The sequence below is a fragment of the Cucurbita pepo genome, chromosome LG01 (assembly GCF_002806865.2).
Source record: "Cucurbita pepo subsp. pepo cultivar mu-cu-16 chromosome LG01, ASM280686v2, whole genome shotgun sequence".
NCBI lineage: Eukaryota > Viridiplantae > Streptophyta > Magnoliopsida > Cucurbitales > Cucurbitaceae > Cucurbita > Cucurbita pepo.
Genome location: NC_036638.1, coordinates 3,115,045 through 3,141,506, shown reverse-complemented (window position 1 = coordinate 3,141,506; position 26,462 = coordinate 3,115,045). Strand labels below are relative to the sequence as shown.

General features: G+C 31.1%; 1 protein-coding gene and 1 long non-coding RNA gene across 6 annotated transcripts; both read left to right on the top strand.

Annotated features, from left to right (window-relative positions):
- Positions 1–11,977: 11,977 nt before the first annotated feature.
- LOC111789324 lies at positions 11,978–16,228 on the top strand. 5 transcript variants are annotated; one of them, XR_002814318.1, is made up of 6 exons: positions 11,978–12,100; positions 13,435–13,518; positions 13,832–13,877; positions 13,975–14,051; positions 15,652–15,743; positions 16,020–16,228. It is a non-coding gene; the product is annotated as an uncharacterized LOC111789324 (long non-coding RNA). The 5 variants fall into 5 exon arrangements; XR_002814315.1 differs by having other exon boundaries at positions 16,017–16,228; XR_002814311.1 differs by having other exon boundaries at positions 16,010–16,228.
- Positions 16,229–18,321: 2,093 nt separating this feature from the next.
- LOC111779303 (glycine-rich protein A3-like) lies at positions 18,322–20,361 on the top strand. Its single transcript, XM_023659429.1, has 3 exons — positions 18,322–18,426; positions 19,361–19,648; positions 19,891–20,361. The coding sequence occupies exons 2-3, from the start codon at positions 19,381–19,383 to the stop codon at positions 20,136–20,138; spliced, it is 516 nt and encodes a 171-aa protein (XP_023515197.1). The 5' UTR covers positions 18,322–18,426; positions 19,361–19,380; the 3' UTR covers positions 20,139–20,361.
- The last annotated feature ends 6,101 nt before the right edge of the window (positions 20,362–26,462 follow it).

Genomic DNA, 26,462 nt, shown 5'->3' with positions numbered 1-26,462 from the left:
TTTTTTTTTTTTTTTTTTTTTTTTTTTTTTTTGAATTGAAAGCTGAGAGAGCAAAGAAATAAATATATAGGGGAGAGGAGAGAGAGAGATGAGAGAGAGAGAAATTGAATAAAATAAAATAAAATAAAATAAAATAAAATAAAATAAAAAAATAAAAAAGCCTTTTTTTCTGATTTTCTCTCTCCCCCTGATGGGATTCCACCATCTTTGCTTTGCCTTTCTCTTTTCTATTAGTTTATTCTCTTATTTGCTTTCTTCACCATTCTTTATATTAACTCCTTTTAACCCTACTATTAAAGCCGGGTCTAGTTGGGTCGAGTTGGTTTGAAATGTCCAACCATTAAGGGTCGAGTCCAGTTGAGTTGGGTTGAGTCGAGTTGGTTTGAAATGACTTTTTTTTAATGGTTATATGGGTAGGCGTAGAAACATATGATTCGATTTTCTCTCTCTAAAGTTACATACCCGTCTATTAGTAAACCTCATATTGTTGTTCCGAGTTCAGTTACATTTAAGGTATATTTATCATTGACTTTGAAAAACATGTTTTGATGTCATTTTTTATAATGGTAAAAGTGATAACAAGACATTAATTATCAGCTCAAAAGTCAAAGTTTGACACATTTTGACTTTGATCCCTATCTAGGACGAGGGACGGGTTGAGCGTCTACTTTTTTTATTTTTTTAAAAAAAGAAATTAATGATTACCAAACTCATGAAGAAAAAGGGAATTCACTTGTTGTGATGCACTTAGTGTTTAAAAATTAGGATTCAACTTCATAAATCATAATCATCATTCATTTTGCCTTCCATTCATCTATTTTTTTTATTCATTAATATCATCATTTTTCCAATAAACTTCATTCATTAACTAAAGTTCATCTTTGTGGATTCTTTGAAAGCTACCTACAAACCCATTTTCTCAATATAATATAATATCTTTTCGGGTAATATAGTTTTCTAGAAAAGTTGTCTCCAGTCAGTTGACTATTTTCGTCCGTTTTATTCAGAGATCAAATATCTTAATCCAATATATATTATATTTGTAAGATCCCACATCATTTGGAGAGGACAACAAAACATTCTTTAATAGGGCGTTTTAAAACCCTCAATGATACCTAACAAGCTAAAGCAACCAATATCTGCTAACGATGGGTTTGAGCTGTTACAAATGGTATTAGAGTCAGATATCTTAATCCAATATATATTATATTTGTAAGATCCCAAATGAGTTGGAGATGAGAACAAAACATTCTTTATAAGGACGTTTTAAAAGCAACCAATATCTGCTAATGATGGGCTTGAGCTGTTACAAATGGTATCAGAGTCAGACACCAAGTCGCGTGTGTCACTGAGGACGTCAGACCACTCAAATCAAAGCTACAATAATTCTTTTCATACTTTTTTTTTTTATGAAAGTCACGTTACGAGCATATTAGATGGAACTAAACAGAGTTTCGATCACTCGCATTTAACAAATAAAATCTTTTAAGAGACATATTCGTAGTAAAAGATATATATATATTAAATTTGGTCCACTCGTTTAAATTTAGTAAGGAGTAAGGAAAGAAACAACATGACTCAGATTCCGACACATAAATATATAAACACATGAAGAGGTTGGGGGAAGAATTTTTTAAATTTGACAATACAAAGAGGGGGCCTCTTGGGCGGTTGCCATGGCTTTACTTTTTGTTGCAGATAAACCCTTTTTTTTTATGCCTTTTTTTCTTTTTTTCTTTTTTTAAAAAAATTCAATTCCGACTAAGACATCAATTATTATCACATTATCTGTAGGCTTGAGTTGTTATAAATAGTATCAGTCCAACGTTCTGCTAGCGAAGACAATGTACCATTTTCAAACTGGGAGAATGACAGTGATATGTAATAGGCTAAAGTGGATAATATCGACTAATAGTGGTCTTGAGCTGCTATAGATGATATCAAAACCAGACATTGAGCGTTGTACCAGTGAAGACGCTGAGCCCAAAGAGGTGGATTTTGAAATTCCACTTCCGTTACAAAATTTGGTTTATTTAAAAATTTTTAATGGTAATTTTATGAATTATTATTGGATTATATTTTCTTAAATTTTATTATCTCCCTAAAAAAGTGGAAAGAATCATATTCACTAAGTCTCCAACCATGAAATATTTATGGAAATTTTTTTAAAAATTAAATTAAAAAAAAAAAAAAAAAAAAAAACATAAAACATAAGAACCTTTTACTGGAATGAGATTCTTACAACTTTAAGTTAAAAACCCAAATTTATTAAAATAAATATAAACTTTTTTTAAAAAACTTTTTAAGAAAATTAAAATAAAATATGCCTTTACAAACCATACGAAGAAATGGGTATTAAAAATTTAGGGTTTAGGGTTTAGCGTTTAGGGTTTAACCCTAAACCCTATTGTCAATAATTCCAACACAAAGCTAGGGTTCATCCTTTTCGGGACGATGCTAAGATTTCTTTTAAGTACAGACAAAATTTTTAACATTTTTAAAAATTGCATTTGTATTTTCACAATTTCTTCACAACGATGTTTATCTTTTCTATGACAAAATATTTGAATTGTTAGTCGAATTTTAAGGGTAGGACATTTTGAGAGGACGAGTGATAGAAGTGAAAAAACATACGATACTTTCTTGAAGTGACAACATTATTTTCTCTCTTCGAGTGATCAAAACGGTTTATCTCGAAAATGAGGAGGTGGGGGAGAAACTTCCTTCACGTGGAAGGATCTATGGGCAAATTCCTTAATATTGAAGGATCTAGGCGCAAATTTCTTCATCTCGAAGTTTTGTGTGTTTTTCTTTTTCGGTCTCTTTTTAGGAAAAGAAATGACAATACGAGAAGTGGCTTACACCCGACTTATAGACCTCAAAAAACAATCATCAATGACCGACCCGTCTTAACATTTCATTAGACAAAAACAAAAATAATTCAAAATTTCAATTTCTTCGAATCAAACCATTTCATTTTTCAAACAAAAACGACAATTCTAAGAAATCGAGCATTATAAACTTTTCAAAGATACTATAAAAACAAAGTTCGAAAGCAAAAGAAAATTAGGTTAGATATAAGTAGGCCATGTTCGGAAGACACTTTAGAGTCTATGAGTAGAAGTTTCAACTAGCTATTACGATGGTCAAACATAGAATAAGATGTCGAATAAAAAATCACATGTAGTGCACGTGTCCAATTCTTATATATTTATTGACCCGAAAAAAAAAAACAATGTCTTTAACATCAAATATACCTATCTATTAATTAGGGTTAGCTTTTATTTTTGTTTGGGGCCATCTTTATATCATCAAAGAATAAATTTGAAAGGAACAAAACTTTGATTGGTGCATGGAATTAGGAGATCAAAGTTGGACTCAATTTGGTTATAGGGAGAGAGGAAAAGGGATAAAGGCATAGATTAATTGAATTCGATTGATATTAGTTACATCGGTCCCGACTACCTCGAAATATTCAACCTAAATCATAGAAGTTGAATTAGATTAGATTTTAAAAAAAAAAATTGGGTTGTGTTCGAAATTTTGGAAAACCAAAAATTCGGGTGGGTTCGTGGGTTGATTTTTTTTTATTGGGTCAATCCGACCCATCTAAAAAATAGGGTTATAATTCGACCGTATGGTACCCTACTTTTAAGATTATTACGAAAATTAAGAATATTTAATGTTTGTAACTAATGTTAGTGACCCACTGTGACTGGTAAGTGTTTAATATTTGAGGTTTACGAGTTACTAGTTATTAACATAACATGTATTATGGACCAGGATAATTTTTTAAATAATTAAAAAAAAAAAAACACAACCGACACCCCAACTCAACCTTACCGTGGTTGAGTTAGGTTGTGAACTCTATTCGGGTTAAAATTTTAAGTTAGTCCAAAAGATCTTTCGAACCCAACCAAGTTAGTAGGGTTAATTTCTACCTGGTTTAAATTATTTTATGCAAAATTAGGTGAGTCAATGGGTATAATTTTAATAGTTGGGACTAAGCCAACCAAATAACTGGCTCTGCCATTGGTTTGATGTGAACCAGACTTCCTCACCTCCAATCCGCCCCATTTAATTTCTCATAACGTTTTGTTCAATTTTACATATATTGGGGTTAGATTTTTTCCGAGAAATTTTTAGGGATCAGATTTTCACTAAAAAAAACTAATCCTTATTTACGATTACTATTTCCTCAATCTTGATTGAATCAAATTAAATTATTTTGTATATATATATTCGTGTGTGTATTAAATCTAGATAGAATAGGAACACGTTCACGTTTAGGTAACAAATAAAGAAGTCACCCTCAGCATTTCTCCCGTTTTTTACCTAAATAGTGATTCTCACCGAGTGGACGAAAAATGAGCATCCCATCTATTTTAAACACAAAGCTTGTTGAGAGTACTTGTTGTTCGTGTTTCTTGTTTATACCGACTATTATTCCTTGTGTTCGGGTTGGCCACGAAAATTACATCTCCACCAACTTTGGCTTTTAAAATATGGTGATTGAACCTTCAATGAAATTTGGGAAACATTCAAAAGGCTGATGCTCTTAAAAGTAAAGTATAAAAACCTAACTTCCCATGCAAATTTTGTAAAAAAGAAAAAAAAAAAGAATTTAACCAAATCTTAAAATATAATAATAATATTATTATTATTGTTTACAAAAATTTGTAAACCACGTGACTTTTACAAATAAGCATGTGTTTTAAAAAAAAATAATAAATAAATAGAGCGATCTGTCTCAAAATATATATATATATAGTCCGGTAATTATTTATTAAAATTTTTAATTTTAATTTTATATTTAATAGATACCTAAAAAATTTAATATATATTTTATACAAAATAAAATAAATAAAAGGATTAAGAACTAAGATATCGTTTTTAACTAAAGATGTCTACGGGGCAAGGATTTGGACAGAGTTGGAGGAGTGGACGGGAACGGAGAATACGATCTCTGTCATCGGTCCCATTTAGTTAACGGGTAAAAATCTCTTTGCACTCCCTTTTCTTTCCTTATTTCAATGAGGATTCGAGTTTCGGTAGGACCTCCAGTAAAAAAAATTTCTTATTTTCTATTTCACAACCAATTGTCGGGTAGGCGGTCGAGTTTCAAAATGATAATATATTTTATATTAAAGAATCTCCCAAATGACATATGAAAAAATATATATATATATATATATATATTGCTTTTTTTCTTAAAAAGCCCGCAGAGATTCTTATATTCCCTTATAAACAGTTTCTCACCCCTCCCTTTTTCTAATTTTCTAGAGAGAGAATTAAAAAAAATTAAAAGAATATTGTTAAAAAAAAAAACCATAAATCTTAATTATTATTTTTTAATTAAAAGAAAAGTAAAATTCCTTTCCCTAACTTTGAATGAATAATATAATTATTTAATTCAAAGTGTCGGTGACGCTCGACGTACTTGAATTAAATACGTTTATTGTTAATGACTAAATTTTGTTCTCTTTTTTATGTTCGGGCTGTGAATCGTCTTCAATTTTTTTCGAGATAAAATATGTGAAAACACGACATAAAAAAGTTTAATTGGAATATGAAAAAATTCGACTTTTTTTTTTTTTTTTTAGTAAAATAAATATACCGTGAGAATTCAAAACTTCGATACGAAGAGAAATAGATGTCTTGAATCATCGAGTAATAAGAGAAGAAAATGATCGATAAAAATTTAATTGTCCACTACATAAGCACTTTCTTCGATTAAAGAGAGGTAAAATCTAGTCACTTCTTCCTACTCGATAGTTATATGCAGTAAGCCGTTGTTGTTGTCTTTTGATTACAATTTCAATTTCTCAAACCTTGCTTTCAAAATTTCTCTGCCCCGTTTTTTAAAACTTTCTTCTTGAACTCGGGCTAGAGGCTCGAGCATACGTTGATTGCTTGTAGGCGACGTAAGAACGAATAGGCTTAACTCACTTGTTGCTGGGAAGTGAGTGACGCACAATTGCAAGTTCACTGCTATCAAAGTGCGATTATGACAAGTAGTATTTTGAAAGTAAAAAGAGGGAGAGAAAATACCTCGAGCGAATGTTTGAGTACCAGGCGCTATGGCGTTATACTAACTCATGTCATACTCACAGAAAAAGCTCAAACGACCTTCAACAAAAGGGTACCTGTACCCGAAACCAATACAGGTGGATAGGTAGAGAATATCAAGGGGCGCAAGACAACTTTCGCCAAGGTTTTTACACTTAGAAGTTAACGTGGTTGGTGGCATTTTCAAGCCTTTCATTTCACTCTTCAATTATTGTGTTATCTTTTGGTCAAAACCACTATGTTTTTCCAATCATTTCATTGCCTTAAATGGTTACAACTTCATTAAAACAATATTCCATTTTAAGCTAGTTTTATATTCATCTCAACCATAGATTTGAACTGATCTAGTTCGATTTCATCGTTCTAAGCTAACCATAGTGATCATAAGTTTTCGAGATTTATTTAAGTAGCTATTTTGAAACTCTTCCTAAACTATAACTTGTCGGAATTGCTCGGTAAATAGCTATTTGATTTTAGTGTATAATCATAGTAGCCGGTCGTAATGCAAAGTCGTTTTCCTTATAATTATACAACATGCGACTATTAAAGAGTTGTCAATTAACTTTTAACAGTGAACTGTCTCGATTGACAGAGTACACATTTGTATCACAGTAATCAGTAGATAAAACGTCATGTCCTTTATGCATATGATATACAATGCCGTTTTATCAAGTTATCGTGTATGGAGACTGTTAGGAACTCTCCAACTATCTAAATATTTCTAAATTTACAAGGGTCCATGTTATGAGCTTCCGTTAAAGTTTCGTATAAATTTTCACTTCGATTTTGATCGGTAACACTATTTGAGTTGTTATTTGAAGTTAAATTTTTTTTCGATAAACCAAATCAAAATATTTCAGCTAAAAATATTGCCCAATAAAAAATCGACACAAAAGAGTATACTCTAAGTAATATTTTTTAAAATTTACCAGTGGTTAAAATCAGATTAGACGTAATTAAAATTCACCTCGTAAAATAATCGAGATTTGTACCTATATTTATAAATTTTGTATTTTGTATTTGATACTCGATAAATTTAATTTTTTTATAAAAAAAGTAGCTATATAAATATTTTATTTTTAGGTATAATAATTAAATACACATAAAATTTAAATTTAACTAATAAAATATTACCAAAAAATAAGATATAAAATATTTGTGGGAACAAAATCAGAAATTGGTGGGGCCAAACAAAGGAATTGAGAGCCGTACGATCTCAGTGCATGCGAATATAAAATTACATATTTAATATATTTAAAAAAAAAATCAATTTACTAATGATTTATTTATTACAAAGTTGTGGCTAGTGGGCCGTGGGCCAAGCCCACAGTACTATTTACATCATGCGCATATCTTTATCTAAATCTACACACAACAATATCTCTAATATTTATTCTTTTAATATTTTCCAAAAATACTCATTTTTCAATCGGACGGTCAGAAATCAGTCTCCAGTTTTTTTTATTTCAACGTGGTGCGGAGGGTAAGATCGTCTTTGAGCAGTAACTGCGCTTTGTCGTTTAGTCAGTTCCAGAGTTTAGTTAGGATTTCGAAACGTGTCACGCACAAAAAATTAAAAAAAGATTTCCTTTTTCTTTTTTGCTTTAATTTAAAAAAAAAAGNAAAAAAAAAAAAAAAAAAAAAAAAAAAAAAAAAAAAAATCTTATCAGTCAATTTACTCGACCTACTTTTAATTACGAAGACGGGACAAGCCTTCAGTGAATTTCGGGATGAGTTTCATGATTAGGGGACGAAAAAAAGGTGACCAATATGCATACGAAACATATATTTGTTAGCACATCGATATCATTTCAGTGTCTGTTTCACACGAGTGTGAAGATCTAAATTTTAAATCTTGACGGGTTACATCAAAATAAATAAATAAATAAATAAATAATATATGTGTATGAGGCATGCATAGAGAATCCATTTTTGAGGTGGATGACCACTTAGAACATTAATGGAGATGATGCTCCAACTGATTGCAACTCATTTAATTTATATTATCTTTAAATATGTCATATTTCATTGCTTTTTTTATACAAAAATAACTGTATGGTTTGTATTTATGTGTATTAAAGGCTTAATCTTAGTTAAAAAGTAGTTTAGGGTAATGGAAATCTGACGATATAAGATAAGATAATTTGTTTAACGTCTGATCTTTATTATAAAATGTAACCCATGTGATATAAATAATTTATAGTATGACATACTTTCAAAATTGTATATGTAAGATTCCATATTGTTTGGAGAGGGGAACGAAATATTCTTTATAAGGATGTGGATACCTCTACCTAGTAGACGCATTTTAAAATCTTGAGAATAATATTTGGTAGTGGTGGGCTTGAACTGTTACAAATGGTATTAAAGTTAGACACCATGTAGTGTGTCAGCGAAGACGTTGGAGCTCGAATGAGGGTGGATTGTGAGATCTCACATCGATTGGAGAGGGAAACGAGTGTCAGCGAGAACGCTGGCCTCGATGGGAGATGGATTGTTAGATCTCATATCGATTGGAGAGGGGAACGAAGTATATCTTTTATAAGGGTGTAGGGTGTGAAAACATCTTTTTAGCATACGTGTTTTAAAATCTTGAGGAGAAGCCTGAAAGGGAAAACACAGAGAGAACAATATCTGCTAGCTTTATAGTTTATTTTAAAGCAGTGAACCGAACGTTTTGTGAGGTGAATATGATAAAGCTCAATGTACTTCCCGTGAGCTCGAGAAAAGGACACATGCCCTAAAAATATAGGGGTAGGGACTAGAAATAATTGATTAATATGGAGAAATAATTGATTAATATGCAAAGGAAAAGANAAAAAAAAAAAAAAAAAAAAAGTAACACATTTTACATGCAAAAAAAGAGAATGGTGGCATAGGCACCAAACCATGTCGACCAAGAGCGAGTGGAATGACAAGTAAGCATATATTAAAGGCTAAGCTAAAGATATATATATATATATTTGTATTTATAAAGAAAGATTTTGTTAGAGACAGGAGAGGCCAACTCGCAGAGGTGAATCTCACGCGTGTCTCTCTCTCTCTCTCTCTCTTGTTTCTTTTTGTTCGTGCTTCCACACCCACCTCAACTCACTCCCAAATAAAGTCGACCCCATTTAAGATTTGGATCATAATTTAAAATTGAAACTCGTAACCTAATGACTTAGCGACATAACCCAGTTCCTTATTTCTCGAGCCAAGATCGTCTTCATACATCCGAGATCATCTAACATACAATTGTTGAGGATTATTGGGAGTGAATCTCGATATTGGTTAATTTAGTGGAAGAGGTTTATAAGTGAGGAATACCCAAAGCAAAACCATGAGATCTTATGCTCAAAGTGGACAATATCATATCATTGTGGAGATCCGTGATTCCTAACATGACATCAGAATCATGCCCTAAACTTAGCCATGACAATAGAATTCTCAAATATCGAATAAAGAATTGTGAGTCTCGTAGGTGTAGTAAAAAAGGACTAAAGTGTCGAACAAATGGTTACAACCCTTGAAATTCCCCGAGTCAAGAGTTCTTATTTTGAGACTATATTAAACTATCTAAGTTAGACTTGGAAATGACAGTAAAAGAGTATTTGTGCTTTCATTTAGCCAATGACTATATTTCTTTACAATTCTATATAATTTAAGTTTTATAAGGTCGACCTTGTAGAGTGGTTCTGTGATGTTCCACATTGGTTGGGGAGGAGAACAAATCACCCTTTATAAGAGTGTGGAAACCTTCCCTTAGCAGACGCGTTTTAAAGCCTTGAGGGGAAGCCCGAAAGGGAAAGCCCAAAGAGGACAATATCTGCTAGCGGTGAATCTGAGTCGTTACAGGTTCGAGTCTCAAACGGAAACCTTCCCCTAGCAGACACGTTTTAAAGCCTTGAGGGGAAGCCCGAAAGGGAAAGCCCAAAGAGGAGGACAATATCTGCTAGCGGTGGATCTGGGTCGTTACAAGTTCGAGTCTCAAACACGTGTTTTTGTCTTTAAATATTTAATTAAATCTTACTTTCTCAGATCGAACAAATTGTTGAAAAAGAGAAGATCATAATTTTAAATGTCATATATTTTCTTATTTTCAACACGCTTATAATTGTTTCTCTATCCCTACATCTAGGGTGTATACTTTAAAAAACGGCTACTTTCTTGTCCAACAAACTCGACTAACCATTCTCAAGTGGGATCAAATGACATGATCGAATTGTTTGATGGATTTTGTCTGTATTATTTGACCCAACTTAACACGCCTCCTAACATCATTTCACGTGAAATCAGTAAGATTCTTTATTAAATTAAAAGAGATTGTCTAAGATATTATAAGAATCGTGATAGAGATAAAAACCCTAATGAAAGAGTTCGAGTTGAATTAGTGCTCGTTAAGATAATGTAAACTAGTGATTGGGAATGAGATGAGTACCTTGATCTAAAAAGAGAAGGTAGATGACAATTATTTATAACATCTATCGAATTTCAAAGTAGCACGAGTTGTCCGTACTTGAGCTCGAGAAAGATTTTTTACATTGATTCTGTCTGTTTCAACTCCACCCGTCATTCATGTTGTGTAGTGTAGCTGAAGGATGCCCCCGAAAAAAATGGAATGCTGCTTCGTTCAGTTGGATACGTCGAATCCCGTATAACAAGCGAGCTTTTTACCCTCAAATTCAAAGACGAAATTTATGATGAAATACCCTAGTGATGTCAAAGAATATTCGAGCTAGGAAGAGGATCTATTCCAAATAAAAGTGGTCGGTGAAATGCAAAAACGTATCCCCATTTTTTTTTATTTATGCCATTTTAAGTTGGCCATGATATCATTTGAATTAGTGGTCGGGAGTTTTCAAAAAATTTAATGACTTGAAAAATCAAAATTAGGTTGGTTCATAGATTTCCATAAAACTAGATTGGGTTGAATTGAACCGACCTGAATTTATTGTTAATTTTTAAAAAGATATTTTTACCATGCAAATATATTTATTTATTATTTATTCTCGAGCATCTCATAATTTTTTTTTAATACACAGATAATTTCTTAAAATATATATTCGTTAAGTTGAAAATTTTACAACTCGAATAATTAGGTTGAATCTAAAAAATATCTGATTAAACCTAACCCATAAACACGACCAATAATTTAATCGTAAGTGATTATATAAATAAACGAGTGACTTGTCGGCGCAATATGAATAAAATAAATAAATTAATTAATTAATAAAGATTTTAGGTTTTGTTTGCAACTATTGCAAGTGGGAAAAAAAGGAATAATTGATAATTGGAAAGAGGTATATCTGAGTTTATCATATTAATAATAATAACAACGATAATATTTAGCTTAAAAGGCACGCGCGCACAATCACGAAATCACTCTCACGTAAGCATGAGACCTGCGCCGACATGTCGTTTGATTTGGGCTTCTCTTGGGCTCTCAACATTTTTTTAAAATTATGTCTAAATTAATAAAAATAATTGTAAATTTTATATTTTGTCTAAAAAAAATATTTATAATCTTTTAAATAGTCAATACTTAATTTAAAAAATAAATTATTAAAAAGTTTTAAGATATTTTTATTTTATGACCCATGAAATTTTAATATATATATATATATTGAAATTGATTGAAAGATTGAATATTTCGAGAATATAGCTCGTGGAATCAACAAATTATGTCGTATAAATATAATAAAAAGATTTAATTACTACATTAAGTTCAATTGTGTGCTATCTTAATTTAGTTTATGTTTGATGTCTTATTAAATAGGAAAAGTTTAGAATATTAAAATTTAATTATAGATATTAAAAAATAATACGACTAAAATTGTGTAATTTTTTTAAAAAATAACAATTTAGTTTATTTATTTATTTTATTTTTAAACTTTATTATTAGTAATTTTTTAGGTTAGGACAAATTCATTACCGAGAGTAAATGGATGTGCATATTCATCTCTGGGAATTCCGCGGCATTCTTCTCGTTTCTTCCCGCGGCGAAATTCCGATCTTAGTTTCAACGTTCCTCAAGCTCGATCAACCTCAGGTTCATCTCTTGTTCATGATTTTGTAGTATTTTTATGTTACTAGTGGCTGATAAAATTGTCTGCCTCATACCTTTCGAAAATTTTTACGACTCGGCAATTTCAGGAACGGTTACCCTTGCTTCAAGTATTGGATCTTAGGTTATTATGTTGTGATGTTCCGATGAGGGAAACCTAATTTATTGTATATGTGAGATTCAATTTCTGAGTTCAACTACTTTCTGCTTCCCGTTCTTTATGATCAGCCTCTTTTTCCTCTACTTTCTAGTTTGTACTGATGTATATGTATCGCTGTTATTATTGCTTGTTGTGAACTTGTCTTTAGTTCTGTAAATTCTTGTTAATACATCAGTTGCATTGTACGTTTGTTTGCTTCGAAACACATCTTTTGATTGCTATTGTCTTATCTAGTGCTGACTTTTAGGTACTGCATTAATGTAAATCCTTATTCAGACGTTATATTCTGTTATCAGATTAGTTGAGTAAAAATTATTTGCTAATAGGGGATCGATCTGCTTTATTCTTGTTCCCACTACCTTAGTATTCGTATCATCATATTGCCTTAAGATACGACATCGAGTAGAATTATTTTTCTATTGAAAGTTATAAATTTCCCTCTTAATGAATGGGGTTCAAGTGGAGAGAGACAAGTTGGTTGAGAGTGATTGGTAAGATAATATTCCAATCTTAATGTTGAACTATGTTGTGGGGCAACTTTTAAGCCTTTAAGATTAATGATTTGTGGCAGGTGGTAGTTGTACTTTTGAAAGAAAAGGAAGAATGTGACTGTAGTGCAGAAATTGACAAACGCCTATGGGAGAAAGGGGGAGACTGGAATTGGAGAGAAGTAAAAGAGATTCATTAATTTAGTGGTTTGTTTGTTTGAGCAGATGAAAAATTTCTGTGTATTCTGATTACTGAAAGATAAAGAAAGTGTTATAACAGGTATCTAGTATGTTGAGAATTTGAGTTAACTGTTCCTTCGGGAAGAGAAGGGGAGAAGGTCGGTTCAAACTTGGGGATCCTGAAGAACTCAAACTGGTCAAACTGGATGGAAGCAAATCTTACAATCAAACAAATGTTGCTTTAAATTATTGGCATACTCCTAAAACACTGAAATTATTACTCATAATACACGATACCTTTTAGTTATTGGGCTTAAAGTTTTAGATTTCATCCTTGAAATAGGATTGTTCTTGCTTGAATTTCTGTTCCCAATCAATTATTTTAGCCTCACGTTAATTGTAGATTTGGCTTGTTCTGTAAAAGATAGAAATATTTGCGGTGTATTTCTTTTCGACATGGTAGATGTGTTGAAAAGTTCTTTGGTATGCAGAGCCCTGAGATCAGAAAGGACGAGATCTAGGAGGAAAGCTTAAAAGCATCACTACATGGTAAAGACAGAGTTGGGATGCCAGAGGTTAACAAAATTCTCTCTACCCCAATTCAATGATCCAAGTCTAAGAAATGTGGAAATGGAACATCAAAAAGATATCTGGTCATCAGGGATTTACCTTGTTTTTCCATTGTTTATTTCATGTTTAACAACACGTGAAATCACTGAATCTATGTCCATAACCTAAATCTGAATCCCTCTGCACTGATTTTGTTCATCCATTTCCTTCATCGTTGCTCTTTTTCTTTTCTGATTTATGTTTATTCAGAAAATACCTTGCTAAGCTTTAACCATGTTCTATATATACATGATTTTTTCCCCTTTTCCTATATGTTAGGCATGAGATCAAACGAGGTCAAAGTGGATAGGCTCTGACCATTTTGGTTACTTCTTTATACTCTTCTATTCCTCTTCAAAAGGCTTGTGCTTTTCAGATTTTGATCTTGCTTAATCTAATCAATATCACTGTCACTGCAGCAGGGGTGTGCCTTTGGGTTCATGAATGGAACTAGAAGCTGCTCTGTGGTTTTGTTAGACTCGCACTTGCGGCCTTACCTGTGAGCCTCATTTAATAAATTCATCTGTGAAGGACTGATTAGAAAGTGTCTCTCTGCTAATTCCATGTTTTGCTTTTCGTTCATCTTGACATCTTTATTTCAAGTGCGCTTGTGGGTTGTTCTGACCTGAAAATCATACTTTTGCTGAATCTGGAAGAATAGATTATCTTCCCTTTACTTTATAGCATATGCTGATCTGACCTGAAATTTATGACATTGGCACTCATGACATCCATAATCTATCTGGATTCGCTCTGGTTTCTTGTAGGCCATCTACTTATTTTTCTTTTTAATTGGACAATCTAGGTTCATTTTTAATCTATCATTTTTTAGTAACAAAAAGAAAGTGAAAAAGAGCACCCATTAAGAGTGAACGGTCTAAATTTATCACTAGACACTGGCAGACTGCCGCAGAGAATCCAGGCCCCATGTTTGATTATATTGCCATGGTCCCACTGATCTAATGCCTCTACTTTTAGGATTCCCATTTCTTCTTTTTCTTTATTTATTTCCATGAAATGACTTCCAAAGGGTATTGAGTTTAGATTTTTAGGGGTGGACGTGCGTTGAATATATGCCTAGAAAGTTCTCTAGGTGCGTTTAGCTTGATTTTAGTATGTCTTAGTTAAGAAATTTGGATTTACATAATGAATTTGGATTGTACAAAGGAATAAGTTATAGAAGCTTGTATCTCTGGACATGTGTTTGGTTCACGAATTTATAGTAGAGTTTTGAGGGAATTCTTGGTCAGAAACCAGTCGGTAGAAACTACCCGCTTTCAAATGACACGCTTTTCTTTTGTGATGATGTAGATGGGAATGTTAAAAGCTTGGTAGTCCATCATAAATCTGTTGCTTCTTCGTTTGGGACTAGCTATGAATAAGGCGAAAACTGCCCCTCATAGGCACCAACATCAACATCCAAAAAGTTGAATATCAACTACATTGTGGAAAGACTGCCTTGTAATTATCTAAGCTTCCCTTTAGGTGGAAATTTTCGATCGTTTGCTTTCAGGGATTCGCTTGAGGACAAAGCAAGTCTAAGTTAGATAAATGGGGAGAGAGAGAGAGAGAACCCGACTTCTTTCAAAAGCTAGGAGATTGATTTTGGCAAAGTCCGTCCTGAATAGTCTCACTATCAATTATTTTTCTCTTTAGGTAGTTCCTTGGGCTGGGATTCCATCTACCTATGGCCCTTAGGTTGTTCTCTTCCTTTTTTCTGGAATATAAATCCTTGTTTCTTGTAAAAACTGTTGTAAAGGTTAGTTCATATAAAATGTGAGTTTTATAGCATAAGTTTATGTGCTTGTATCGAAGGATAAGCAAACGGACCTATCTAACATAGGTTCGACTTCTTAAAGTTGTAAGGTTCCTCAGCTTTGAGCCCAATACATCCCCCAACCTTTAGAGCAGATTTATAGATTAAAAGTGTGACTTGGGGGGTAAGTTGCTCACAATTGTCATGTATTAGTTTTGGGTTTAAATTAATATATTGGTGTAAATGGTTATCTTAGGGTTTTCTATTAAATGAATTTTAATGCAATTGTTCATCCAATTCAATTAGATCTCTCAATTGGTTTTTTTTAAAAACTATTCCGCAGGTAAAAAGCCGATCCATTAACTAGATGTAGACCATTGGTTGATTTGAGAACCGACATCAATGGCAATGGGCAGTGGTCGGGTTTTAACCAAGGTAAATTCTCTCCCCCAATTGACCATATTACTAAGTAAAATTACGTTTTGCCCCTTTGCTCCTAGGCCCTTGTGGGTATGGATCCTAATCTTTCTCCACGGAATTGGCCCTACGGCCCACGAGACATGGATTTCTCAAAGGGTGCTTTTCATAACAACATTTTATATTTGCGAGAGAAAAGAAGAAAAAAAAGAAGCAAATCCAATTGATCTTACCATCTATTAATATTATTAATGTTATTATTATTGATCTTTGATATCTACCAGCTTTCAGCAGATCGACTATTCTTGTGAAACAGCCCAATGATCCCACCATATTTAGTTGGCCAGGTAACTTGTTGGATATTAAATCTTAGGTAGTCAATTACAATGGTTTACTCATTCTAGGTAATTTTTCTCTAATTGATCTCTAGACCAACCTTTACTTGTTGTGATAGATGTATATTATTGATAGAATGTTTCATTAATTTACATCTATCATTATATTACTGATATATATTACTGATAGATGTGACTGTAAAAAAAAAATGTAAAAGTGTTTAAATAGGGAACCAAATGATTTAAAAAGATTGTCATATTGGCAAAATTAGAGTTCTAGGAACGTGAATTGCACCCATTTAAAATTTTTATTTTGGGAGTCTAGGCATGGATGGAAACTCCCATGGGAACGGGTCCATCCCATTCCCTATTGGGACGTAAATGTAGTTGAGGATAGAGAGTTTATTTTGGTCTTATAATTTTTGGGAAATGAAATTGGAAATTGGAATGTATCCGAGGGAAATTCGATCATTCACCTCTTGGTCAATGATATAATATTCGTTGTTAATCTTTGTATTTATTAATTTAAAAAAGTGATAAAATGTGAAAAAGTTGATTAGAAATAATGAATTAAAAAAGTAAAAAATTATTCCCCGAAGATATAGATGAAAACAATGAAGATATATTTGACCTTTTTGCTCTATTGTTCCTTCTTATCTCTAACCTTCGTCCCCTCGAGCCAAAATCTTCTAAGGTCAAAAGTTCAAACTCGATGACCACTCAACATTCACTCCAACCAAAAATCGAGTCAAGCCCATTCATCATTGAGTTATTACTATTTAACTATTTGCCAATAGAATTAATGAATTTTGCAACAAATATCAATAATTGGAATATTGTAAAAAGAAATATCTATTAAAAATAATTTATTCGTGCTCTATTGAGGTTCAAATTGAAAATTTGAAAGGAAGGGATAAAAAGAAATGTCATTTTGTATTTTATATAAATTTTATATTCCCATTTATCAAGAGGCTTAATTTAAATAATCGAACATTAAAATAAAGTTAAAATAATTTTCAACTTGAATAAACTTAATAACAATAGTGTATCTTTTTTGACTAAATCCAATTCCACTCCTAATTTTCAACCAGGCTTTAATTTCTAAACAGAATTAACTTGTAAATTACTCATAAATTGTAATAATTATATATCCAAAGGTCCAAACCAACCAACCACCACACCACAATTCACATATTCTTTTACCAAATAAATTAATTATTTTGGATGTACTTGAAAAAAATCCCTTCTAGATTTTCTTTTACAATATTAATTAAATTATCAATTTAATCTTTAAATTTGTATCTAATAAATTCTTGAACTTTCAATTCTTCATCGAATAAATTTTTTATATTTGTGTCCAATAAATATTCAATGAACTTGTGCCAGATTCTATATTAATTGGAGAGGAGGACAAAATATTCTTTATAAGAGTGTGAAAATCTTTCTGCGGTAGATAGCGTTTTAAAATCGTGAGAATGACGACAATATATAACGGGTTAAAGCAAACAATATCTACTAGTGGTGGGTTTTTTATGTAGATATACTCGAAAAGTCAAAGCTCTATAAAGCCATCCCCCGAAGTGGGCTTCTCTTGAGATATTTATTTATTTGAAATTTCATGTCTTGATCATGGTATGTGGGGATGGCATTTATTCACGTTCTTGATGGCCCTTCCAAGTTGATTCCATCAAATTTATTTTATTATAGGATATTTGCTTCCTTTTTTTATATATATATAAATAAAATCTATGAATTAAAAAATAGGTTAAAAATTAGGTTGGTTTAACAATATATTTATTACTATTTTTTAAATAGTCAAATGGGTCTACTTTTTTAGATATTAATAAATTAACGATCATTCAATTGACCATACGCTATCAACTTCGAATTCTCGTGTCCACATATTGATGAATTAAAAAAAAAACTTTATAATTTTATATTTTAAAAAAATAATAAAAATAATTTTTTTGTTATTTTCTTACTCAAAATTTTAATTGAAACTTTATTTTAGGAATATATTAATTTAAATTTTGCGGAATTAAAATTAAAATTATGATCTAAAATTAATATTATTTTTGGTACAGATCTAAATCAAGCCATTAGAATTTTATCCAAAAAGAAAATTTAATATTAACAGATATATTGAAAGTGTGACGAATACATGAGTGCCACGTGTCGAAAGAGGCGTTTGTTTGAATATTCGAACGCGTCGAAATCGCGTTAACTTTATCTTTGCGCGATAAAATGAAGGAAAAAAAAAAACAAAAAAAAATATATATTTTATTTCTCGTCGCTCATATAAGGAATTCTTCAAAATTTCAATTCTCCTCGTCTCTCTTTCAAGAACCAAATCGCTCATTTCATTGGTAAGTTCTCTCTCTCTCGTCTACGAGTTTTCTATGGATTCGAAGTTTGCTTTGAACTGTGTGTTAGAGAGAAATCGGAACTCTAAATATGTATCGGTAGCGGATGTATGCTTTGATTTTACCTTATTTGTTGTGAATCTGGAATTCGTGATTTTAGGTGAAGCTTTTGGTTGAAATATGATGATTTATGGTGTGTGTAGTGGATTTTTAATGGAGAAATTTGTTCTAATGAATTGTGAATTGATTTTTGTTGTTTGATCCTTGGAATCTCCATACCGGATTGGTAATGTTTTGGATTGGAAGTCTTGAATGTTGATTTCAAATGTGTTTGTGTATGTGTCTGCGCTTTGGACTGTGTGTTATATGCTGAGATCGTGAATTTACAATCGGTGATTGATTACGCGTTCTGAATCGGTGATCGGTTGCGAATGCGTAAGTCTTAGTCTTATGCGAACAATTTTTGTGTCATGCTCGGTCTTCATCGCTCTTACGGAAAGTTGAATCTCAAATATCTTTAGAAGTGATATTATATAGGATGCAAATATGAAGTTCACTTTAGTTTAAAAGAATTGTATACGTGAGTTGAGATTTTAAAGTTCTGTCTAAATTTGTCTCATTTAAATTTCCATGGTAGAAATATTACATTAACTTTGCCGCTCTTAAAAAACATTTTTAGGGAAAAGTTTGTCCTCGTCCATGAATATCTTTCTTTCTCCTCTGTTTTCGATGTTCTTAACTGTGTAGAAGTTTTGTTAGGACATCATAATATGTTAAACTACTACGGGGCTTAGACCTGTATGGTATATCAATATAGATGTTGCATTTACCTGAATATACAAGATCTTTTCGTCCCTAATTGATACTGGACTATGTTCAGATCCATAAAAAGATTTGATATATTCATATATATGACTGTTTGTTGTCAATTTCTCAGTTATTATTAGCTGATAAACCATGGGGGGTGGAAAAGATAAACATGACGAATCTGACAAAGGTTTATTCTCGCATCTGGCTCATGGTGTTGCTCATGGAGCTGGATATCCTCCTCCTGGGGGATATCCTCCGCCTGGAGGCTATCCACCACCTGGAGGGTATCCCCCACCTGGAGGGTATCCTCCATCTCATGGCTATCCACCCCAAGGATATCCCCCCGCCCAAGGTTACCCCCCAGCTGGCTATCCTCCTGGTGCATATCCTGGACCCTCTGCTCCACACCATTCAGGTATTTATCCTTTTTTTACATATAATCGTCTGGAAAACTTGTTAGATCATTAGTTCGTTATTTTTATTAAGTAAGGTTTATAATTTCGATTACCTCGACCGAAAGCTGCTGTAAGCAACAGAATTGTTTTGAAGCAAAACTTCAGTAAAATTTCCCAGGAACATTGGAGTATCCTAATCCTGTTTATGGTTATATTGCATAACTTGTATACAGTTACTGATTCCAAATATTCTTAAATGCAGGTCACGGTGTAGCAGGAATGCTGGCAGGTGGTGCTGCCGCTGCAGCAGCTGCATATGGAGCTCACCATGTCGCCCATGGTGCTGGTCATTACCCCCACGGCGTTGCTCAATATGGTCATGGTCATGGTCATGGTTATGGTCATGGTCATGGTGGAAAATTCAAGCACCATGGAAAGTTCAAGCAGGGGAAGTTTGGGAAGCACAAACATGGGAAGCATGGTGGTGGCAAATTCAAGAAGTGGAAGTGATTTTTCTGCCATCACATTTCACCACCGACCCTTCTTCTTCAGTGGCTTCCAAGAATGGCCTCGGTACAGATGGTAGGGTACCATCTTCTTCTCTAATCCCTGTTATGTCCAGAGAACTTTGGATGTTGTTATTTTACTCTTGTTATCTTAACTGCTGTTTAATGCCTTCTGTACTATGCTTCTGGACATCAATAATCTGGATCTTTTCTCGTTTTCTTGTCAACCTCTTTCTTTCAATTTCCCTTTTTTTTTTTTTGGATATGAGAACTGGGTCGGAACGAAAGATAAAGAATGGGAATTTTGGGCCCAACACTTGCGTGGTTGGGGTATTGGGTCATGTATTTTGAATTTGTTTTAATCGAAATGAGTAGGACAAGTAGTGCTGCACTGGATCCAAAACTTTAGTACATCATTTTTCTAAATAAATATATATTGGCCAATATAAATGAAATTTTTTCACAAACAAACACCTTTGGGAAGTTCATCAAATATTTTAATTTAAGTAATTAAATTTTGGTTATAAAGTTGCTCAGTCACTTAAAGATGTTTTATGAATTAATGAAATTTAACATTTTGAAATTTTTTAATCTATTTCAACATCTAAAAATTTTCTTATGTTCTTTTTAGAAAAAAAATATTTGTAAATTAAAATTTTCTTTTTTTGAAATTAAAATAATTTTTAACGTTACCAAAGTCTAAGTAAATAAAACTCGTGGTTGCCAAAGTCTAAATAGGGTAATGCACTCGTTCTTCGCGAATAGTAATGGTAAATTTTGTTTAAGAGAGAACGTGTCCGGCAACCTAAAAGAAACTTACACGTTGGTGTAGTACTTCAATGTTATTGCATTCATCTTTCCTTTTAGTTTCTCCCGTTCTTTTATTTGAATTCCCAAAAATGCAATAAGGCTAACGGTAAATTACATGAGTCAATGACATATCTTTGAATGAGATGGAGTGAGATTTCACATCGAGTGGATAGGGGAGCAAAGTAATTCTTATAAGGGTGTGAAAATCTCTTCCTACCAAACGCGTTTTAAAAACATAAGGCTGACAACGATACGTAACAGACCAAAACAGACAATTTCAATTAGGTCAAAAGTGAACTGGATCGAGCTAGACCAAAACATCATAAACTTTGGTCGCACTCTGAAGTCAACTAAGGAACTTCTCTCGTGTTTGGTAGCCCGATTCCCTTCATGTTGCTACCCATCTTATTTCGTGCTAGGCTTTGTATACTTTGTCTTTTATGTTGGATTAATATCACTCATATCTAATTTAAGTGGCTTTGTTCGTGTTCAGAGTAAGAATACAATTTTAAAAAAACGCTCTTTTAAAGAAACTAATGTCACAAATCAATTAATAATCAACAAAAATATAACATTTCAAAAGATTGAAACAAATAAAGACGTGAAAAATGATATTTTTTTTAGCAAAAATGAAAAAAAAATCAAATGGAGGAAATACAAAACAACTGGCTTTGTCTGGTTTACTCTAATCTCAATTATTAACATTATTAACTAATTAATTAAAATAATAATCAGTAATCAATTAATTAATACTTTTTTTCTTATTACAATAAATAAATAAATCAATTTTCACAAGATTTAATTTTTTAAAGAAAACATTAGTGAATAAATACATAATAATATTAAAATAATGAGTTTTTTTTTCTTTTTCCAAAAAGTTATAAATAAAAACATATAATAATATGATATAAGAGAATTAGATTAGTTTAATAAAATAAAATTAAGGAGAATAAACAAAATTACACAATAATCGAGAAGTTTTTTAAATTTATAATTTAATTTAATTATTGAAAATTACACCGTACACAAGATGTACGTGCATGTGTAGTTCAAATCATATGTAAACACGTGTCCCAAAATTCATGGATTTCCACACCCGTTCGTAACTTTAGTATGCCCCACACAACGCGTTTTCATTGGACCACGTAGATTAAGCTACATTGACTTTCTTATATTTATATTTATTTATCTTCATTTTTATTTTAAAAAAGAAAAAGACATTTTATTTGACTCTATTATTTCTTTAGTGAAGATTATTTGAGGGGTCCTTCACTACATTAACATCTTAATCATATATTAATACACGTGTAAGCATATAATTGGATAGACTTGATTTTCTCGACCGTTGATTTTGATTTTTCTAATGTTATTAATTTTAATAGCGTTGAAAAAAAAATCAATAATATTTAAAATGTGTCATTTAATTTGTTGGCAATTGAACGTCTTTTTCTTAAAAGTATCAAAAATAAATAAGATAATAAAATATATTGAGAAAATAGATACGTATCTTTGTTGACTCTCAAAAGTAAACGACTAAAATGAAAATAGAGAAATATACATTTTATAATATATTTTAAATTATTAAAAACTAATATAAATTTACTTGACAACTGTCATCTAATATTATTAGATATTTAAATATTAAATAACGTCTAAAATTATAACGATAAAATGTTATAGGACACGACTACACCTATCAATTTATGTGTTAAAAATAAAATTAAAAAAATATACTTAAATATGCTATTGACACGTATTTATATATAATCAAATTTTTATATTTTTTTTATCATTGAAATAATGTATTAACGATCCGTTAAAAAATTATTATATGATTTTTGTCACGTAATAATACCTCATTATTTAATAATTTATTTGAATTTATCGCAAACTTGATTTTTATTTATTTAAATGAATAAATTATCGAAAATATATATATATATATTTTTTCAAAATAATGATTAAATCCCTAAAGAGGTTAGAAAATGAGATGCAAAAAGTGAAGCAAATAAAAGTTTATAATAATTAAAAATCCATTAATTTTAAAATTCCGTACACCCTCCTAGACACTCCAATATTATATTATTAATATTGTGGGGTTTACAATATATTTTATTTGTCTTTATATATATATTTAATTATTTAATTCTGTCTTATTCCCATGCACATAATTTCTTACCGTTAAATTACTCATATGCTTAAATTTATTTGATGAAGCCCAAATGTGGATCATATTCTTTGAATTAATGAGTGTCACGTCACATAATTATTACAAATAACTATATAGTTTTGATTAGAAATTTATCCACAAATTCAATGTATTTATGTGAAAATTAAGAAGGGGGCAATTATTATTGAAAATTAAAAAAAAAATTAAAAATTAAAAATAAAAAGTTGACTTTTTGGTCTCTCCCCATGGTTTTATACAAATTAGGTGGAAAATTTAATTAAAATAAGATAAAATATGAAATAACGAAAATTAAATCAGTGATCAATTTAACAAAATATATATATATATATATATATAAAATCCACGACCCAAGTGATAAATTTAAAGTTAGGCAGGAAAAAAGTAGGTACATCACATTCAAATCTTTACGTATGTCATTTTCAAATCAATCCATTCAATAATTCACACGTTAAAATTTTATAAAATAGTATAGACAAATTACACGGAAGAAAGTATATAAGAGTTTGATATGAATATTAAAAATTAATCAATATTTTTTATATTTTAAAAAGATTATAGGTAACCGTCTGTTAAGGAGAGTTTCCATACTTTTATAAAGAACGTGGGATCTCACAATTCACTATCCTTGGAGGTCGAGCGTCCTCGCTGACGCTCTCTTCTCTCTTGTATATTTTTATTTAATGGTAAAAAAAATAATTAAAATTTTTATTTACAAAAATATTTGTGGATATCCAGAAAAAAAAAATAATATTTTGTATGATTTGGTTATGGGAGTGAGATTTTTTTTTTATTAAAATTGTTGGGAGTGGAAGATCTCCATCTCTTTCTCGTTTCACTATAAAATATATAAAACAAAATAATAGCTGGAACCCAACAATATTTCACATTTAATAAATTAATAATAAATAAAATAAGGTTACAAAATCTCTTCGACCAAATTTCAGACAATTTCATCGCCACTTGTCCAATTCACGAACTTTGCTGTCATAATTAAACGGAAATGATTTTTTATTTATTTTATTTTGAGATGTTTTAATAATATACTATGTTGTTTATTTATCATATAATATACCATATTATATGCGTTACGTTACGGCGCAACACGTATATATTTTCGTAAAATTTCATTTAAAACTTAGGTATAAGAAAGTTAATCAAAATGATTTGTAAGATTAGAAGAGATCGAGAATTTGATTTGGGTTTGTTCATAGGAAGGTTTAGGTCTTTTTTGTTGTCATTTGAAGAAGGAAAAAACATGGTTGGTACTTGGTACAGCTTTGTTCTTTGTCTTTTCAATTGTTTTAAAACATATTTTAAATGATAGTATGAAAGTAGGAATGCACTGTTTTAACTTAAGATCTACGAAATTAAATGTAATTACCTTATGTAAGTTTTATAGTCTTTAATTGTGATACCATCGTCAATTGTACAGGGTGTCTTGACTCTACCTGAAATATAAAAGTAGAAAATGACTGGAGTATTTTGAGAAATACTCGTGATTCCACTACTGAGGTTAGAGAATGTAAACACATGCAATCATGATTAGATACCTAATATTTAAGATCATTATAGAGATGGCCTCATTTGTACTTCCCTACACGCCCACATGTGCAAGCGTGAGCCCACTATGCGGTTTGCACATCCTTTAGGCCCATCATCATAATGTATGTGTCTGTATTCATAATCATAAAAGGGGAGTATCACGATGTAAATGAACATATAATATGCATGAGATCCATACACTTTTCGTTCTAAAATCATTCATATCATACAACTTCATACATCATTCGCATATTACTCTGAGTAACATGCCTGTATAAATTTTCACACATTCATCATTTATAACATCATTTAGGAGTTGTGTATTAAAAACCTCATGCAACATGACATATCGTACATGTACATTATTGTAACATGAGATATCATTATATCATGTCATCATTATCGTAACATATCATAATATCGTATCAAATAATATCATCATATCATCATTATAAAACATCACAATATCATAACAACATAAATGACACATGCAGGAGTCATTCAACAACCATGGAAAAGTTGTGTTGAAGTTTGTACATATTTACTTAGTTTTGTCTTATGAATTTCTAATGATTGAGCTCTGTATTTCTGCACCAACCTCCCCTCGCCGGCGGCATGGAACCCACCTGCGTCAATTCTAGGGCTCAACGTCAAGACCATCCTTTTAACTTACAAACAGGACGACTCCATTTCCGACCAACCTCAATTCTTCCTTCTTTACGCTGTCCTTTGACTCCATTGTCACCCGTCTTTGATGCTTCAAAGAAAAGAAAAAGAAGATGTTGTCAGAGAGGGGAGAAGGGACCCTCGATCGAAGTACACCGACACTGTAATATGACCTATGTCCAGTATTAGAATCAAGATTTGAAATTTAGATTCAACACCTAATGATTTGGCATTTCCTTACATCCGGCGACACGATCACATTACCTTCTTACTTCCAAGACTGAAAATTATCTCCCACAAACTAATTTACGTCTGTATGTGTTTTGTCTTCACTCATTAACTGGGTATAATAAAGCGATAATTTAGATTTATAATTAATGAAATTACTCTTAAAATAATGAATTAAATTAAATTAAATATCAGTTGTATCAAATAGAACCAAACTTAAGTGGTTTAAAAATTTATTAGACATTTTAAAAATAAATATACAATAGATATTTTAAAAAGCTTAAACGCGTTTATTAAATACTTATGATCTTGTTTAATATAATTAAGTAACGTAGAATATTTAAAAATTAATTTTGAGAAAATAGAAGATAAAGTGAGAGAGAGACATGCATGCTAACCATGGTCAAGGAAGTATAATTTAACAGTAAACATTTCTAATTTTCTTCAATTAATTTAATAAAAGTCAAAGGCTTAAAATATATATACATATAACAAAAAAAAATTATCATCATCGTGTAATGATTACATCTTAGAAACATTGCATCGAATTAATATTTTTTTATTAATTTAAAATATTAATAATTTTGGACTTATATATATACTCAACTTGGTTTGTTACGTGTCGATTAATACATGAAAAAAATTTGCTCGATAATTATTTTTTTAATATAAAAAATTAATGGTTTGACAATTTATACTTATAAATAAAAGAAATTGATATAAGACTTTATCGATAGTCCAAAATATTTGAAAATTTAAACTTTAATGTAAAATGTTAAGACTTTAAGTGTGACGAAATGATTGAGATTTGATGTATAATAATGAGGATTATTTTATGAGTTTGATGGAGAAAAATTATTTAAAATTAATATAATATATGAATCCTATGTG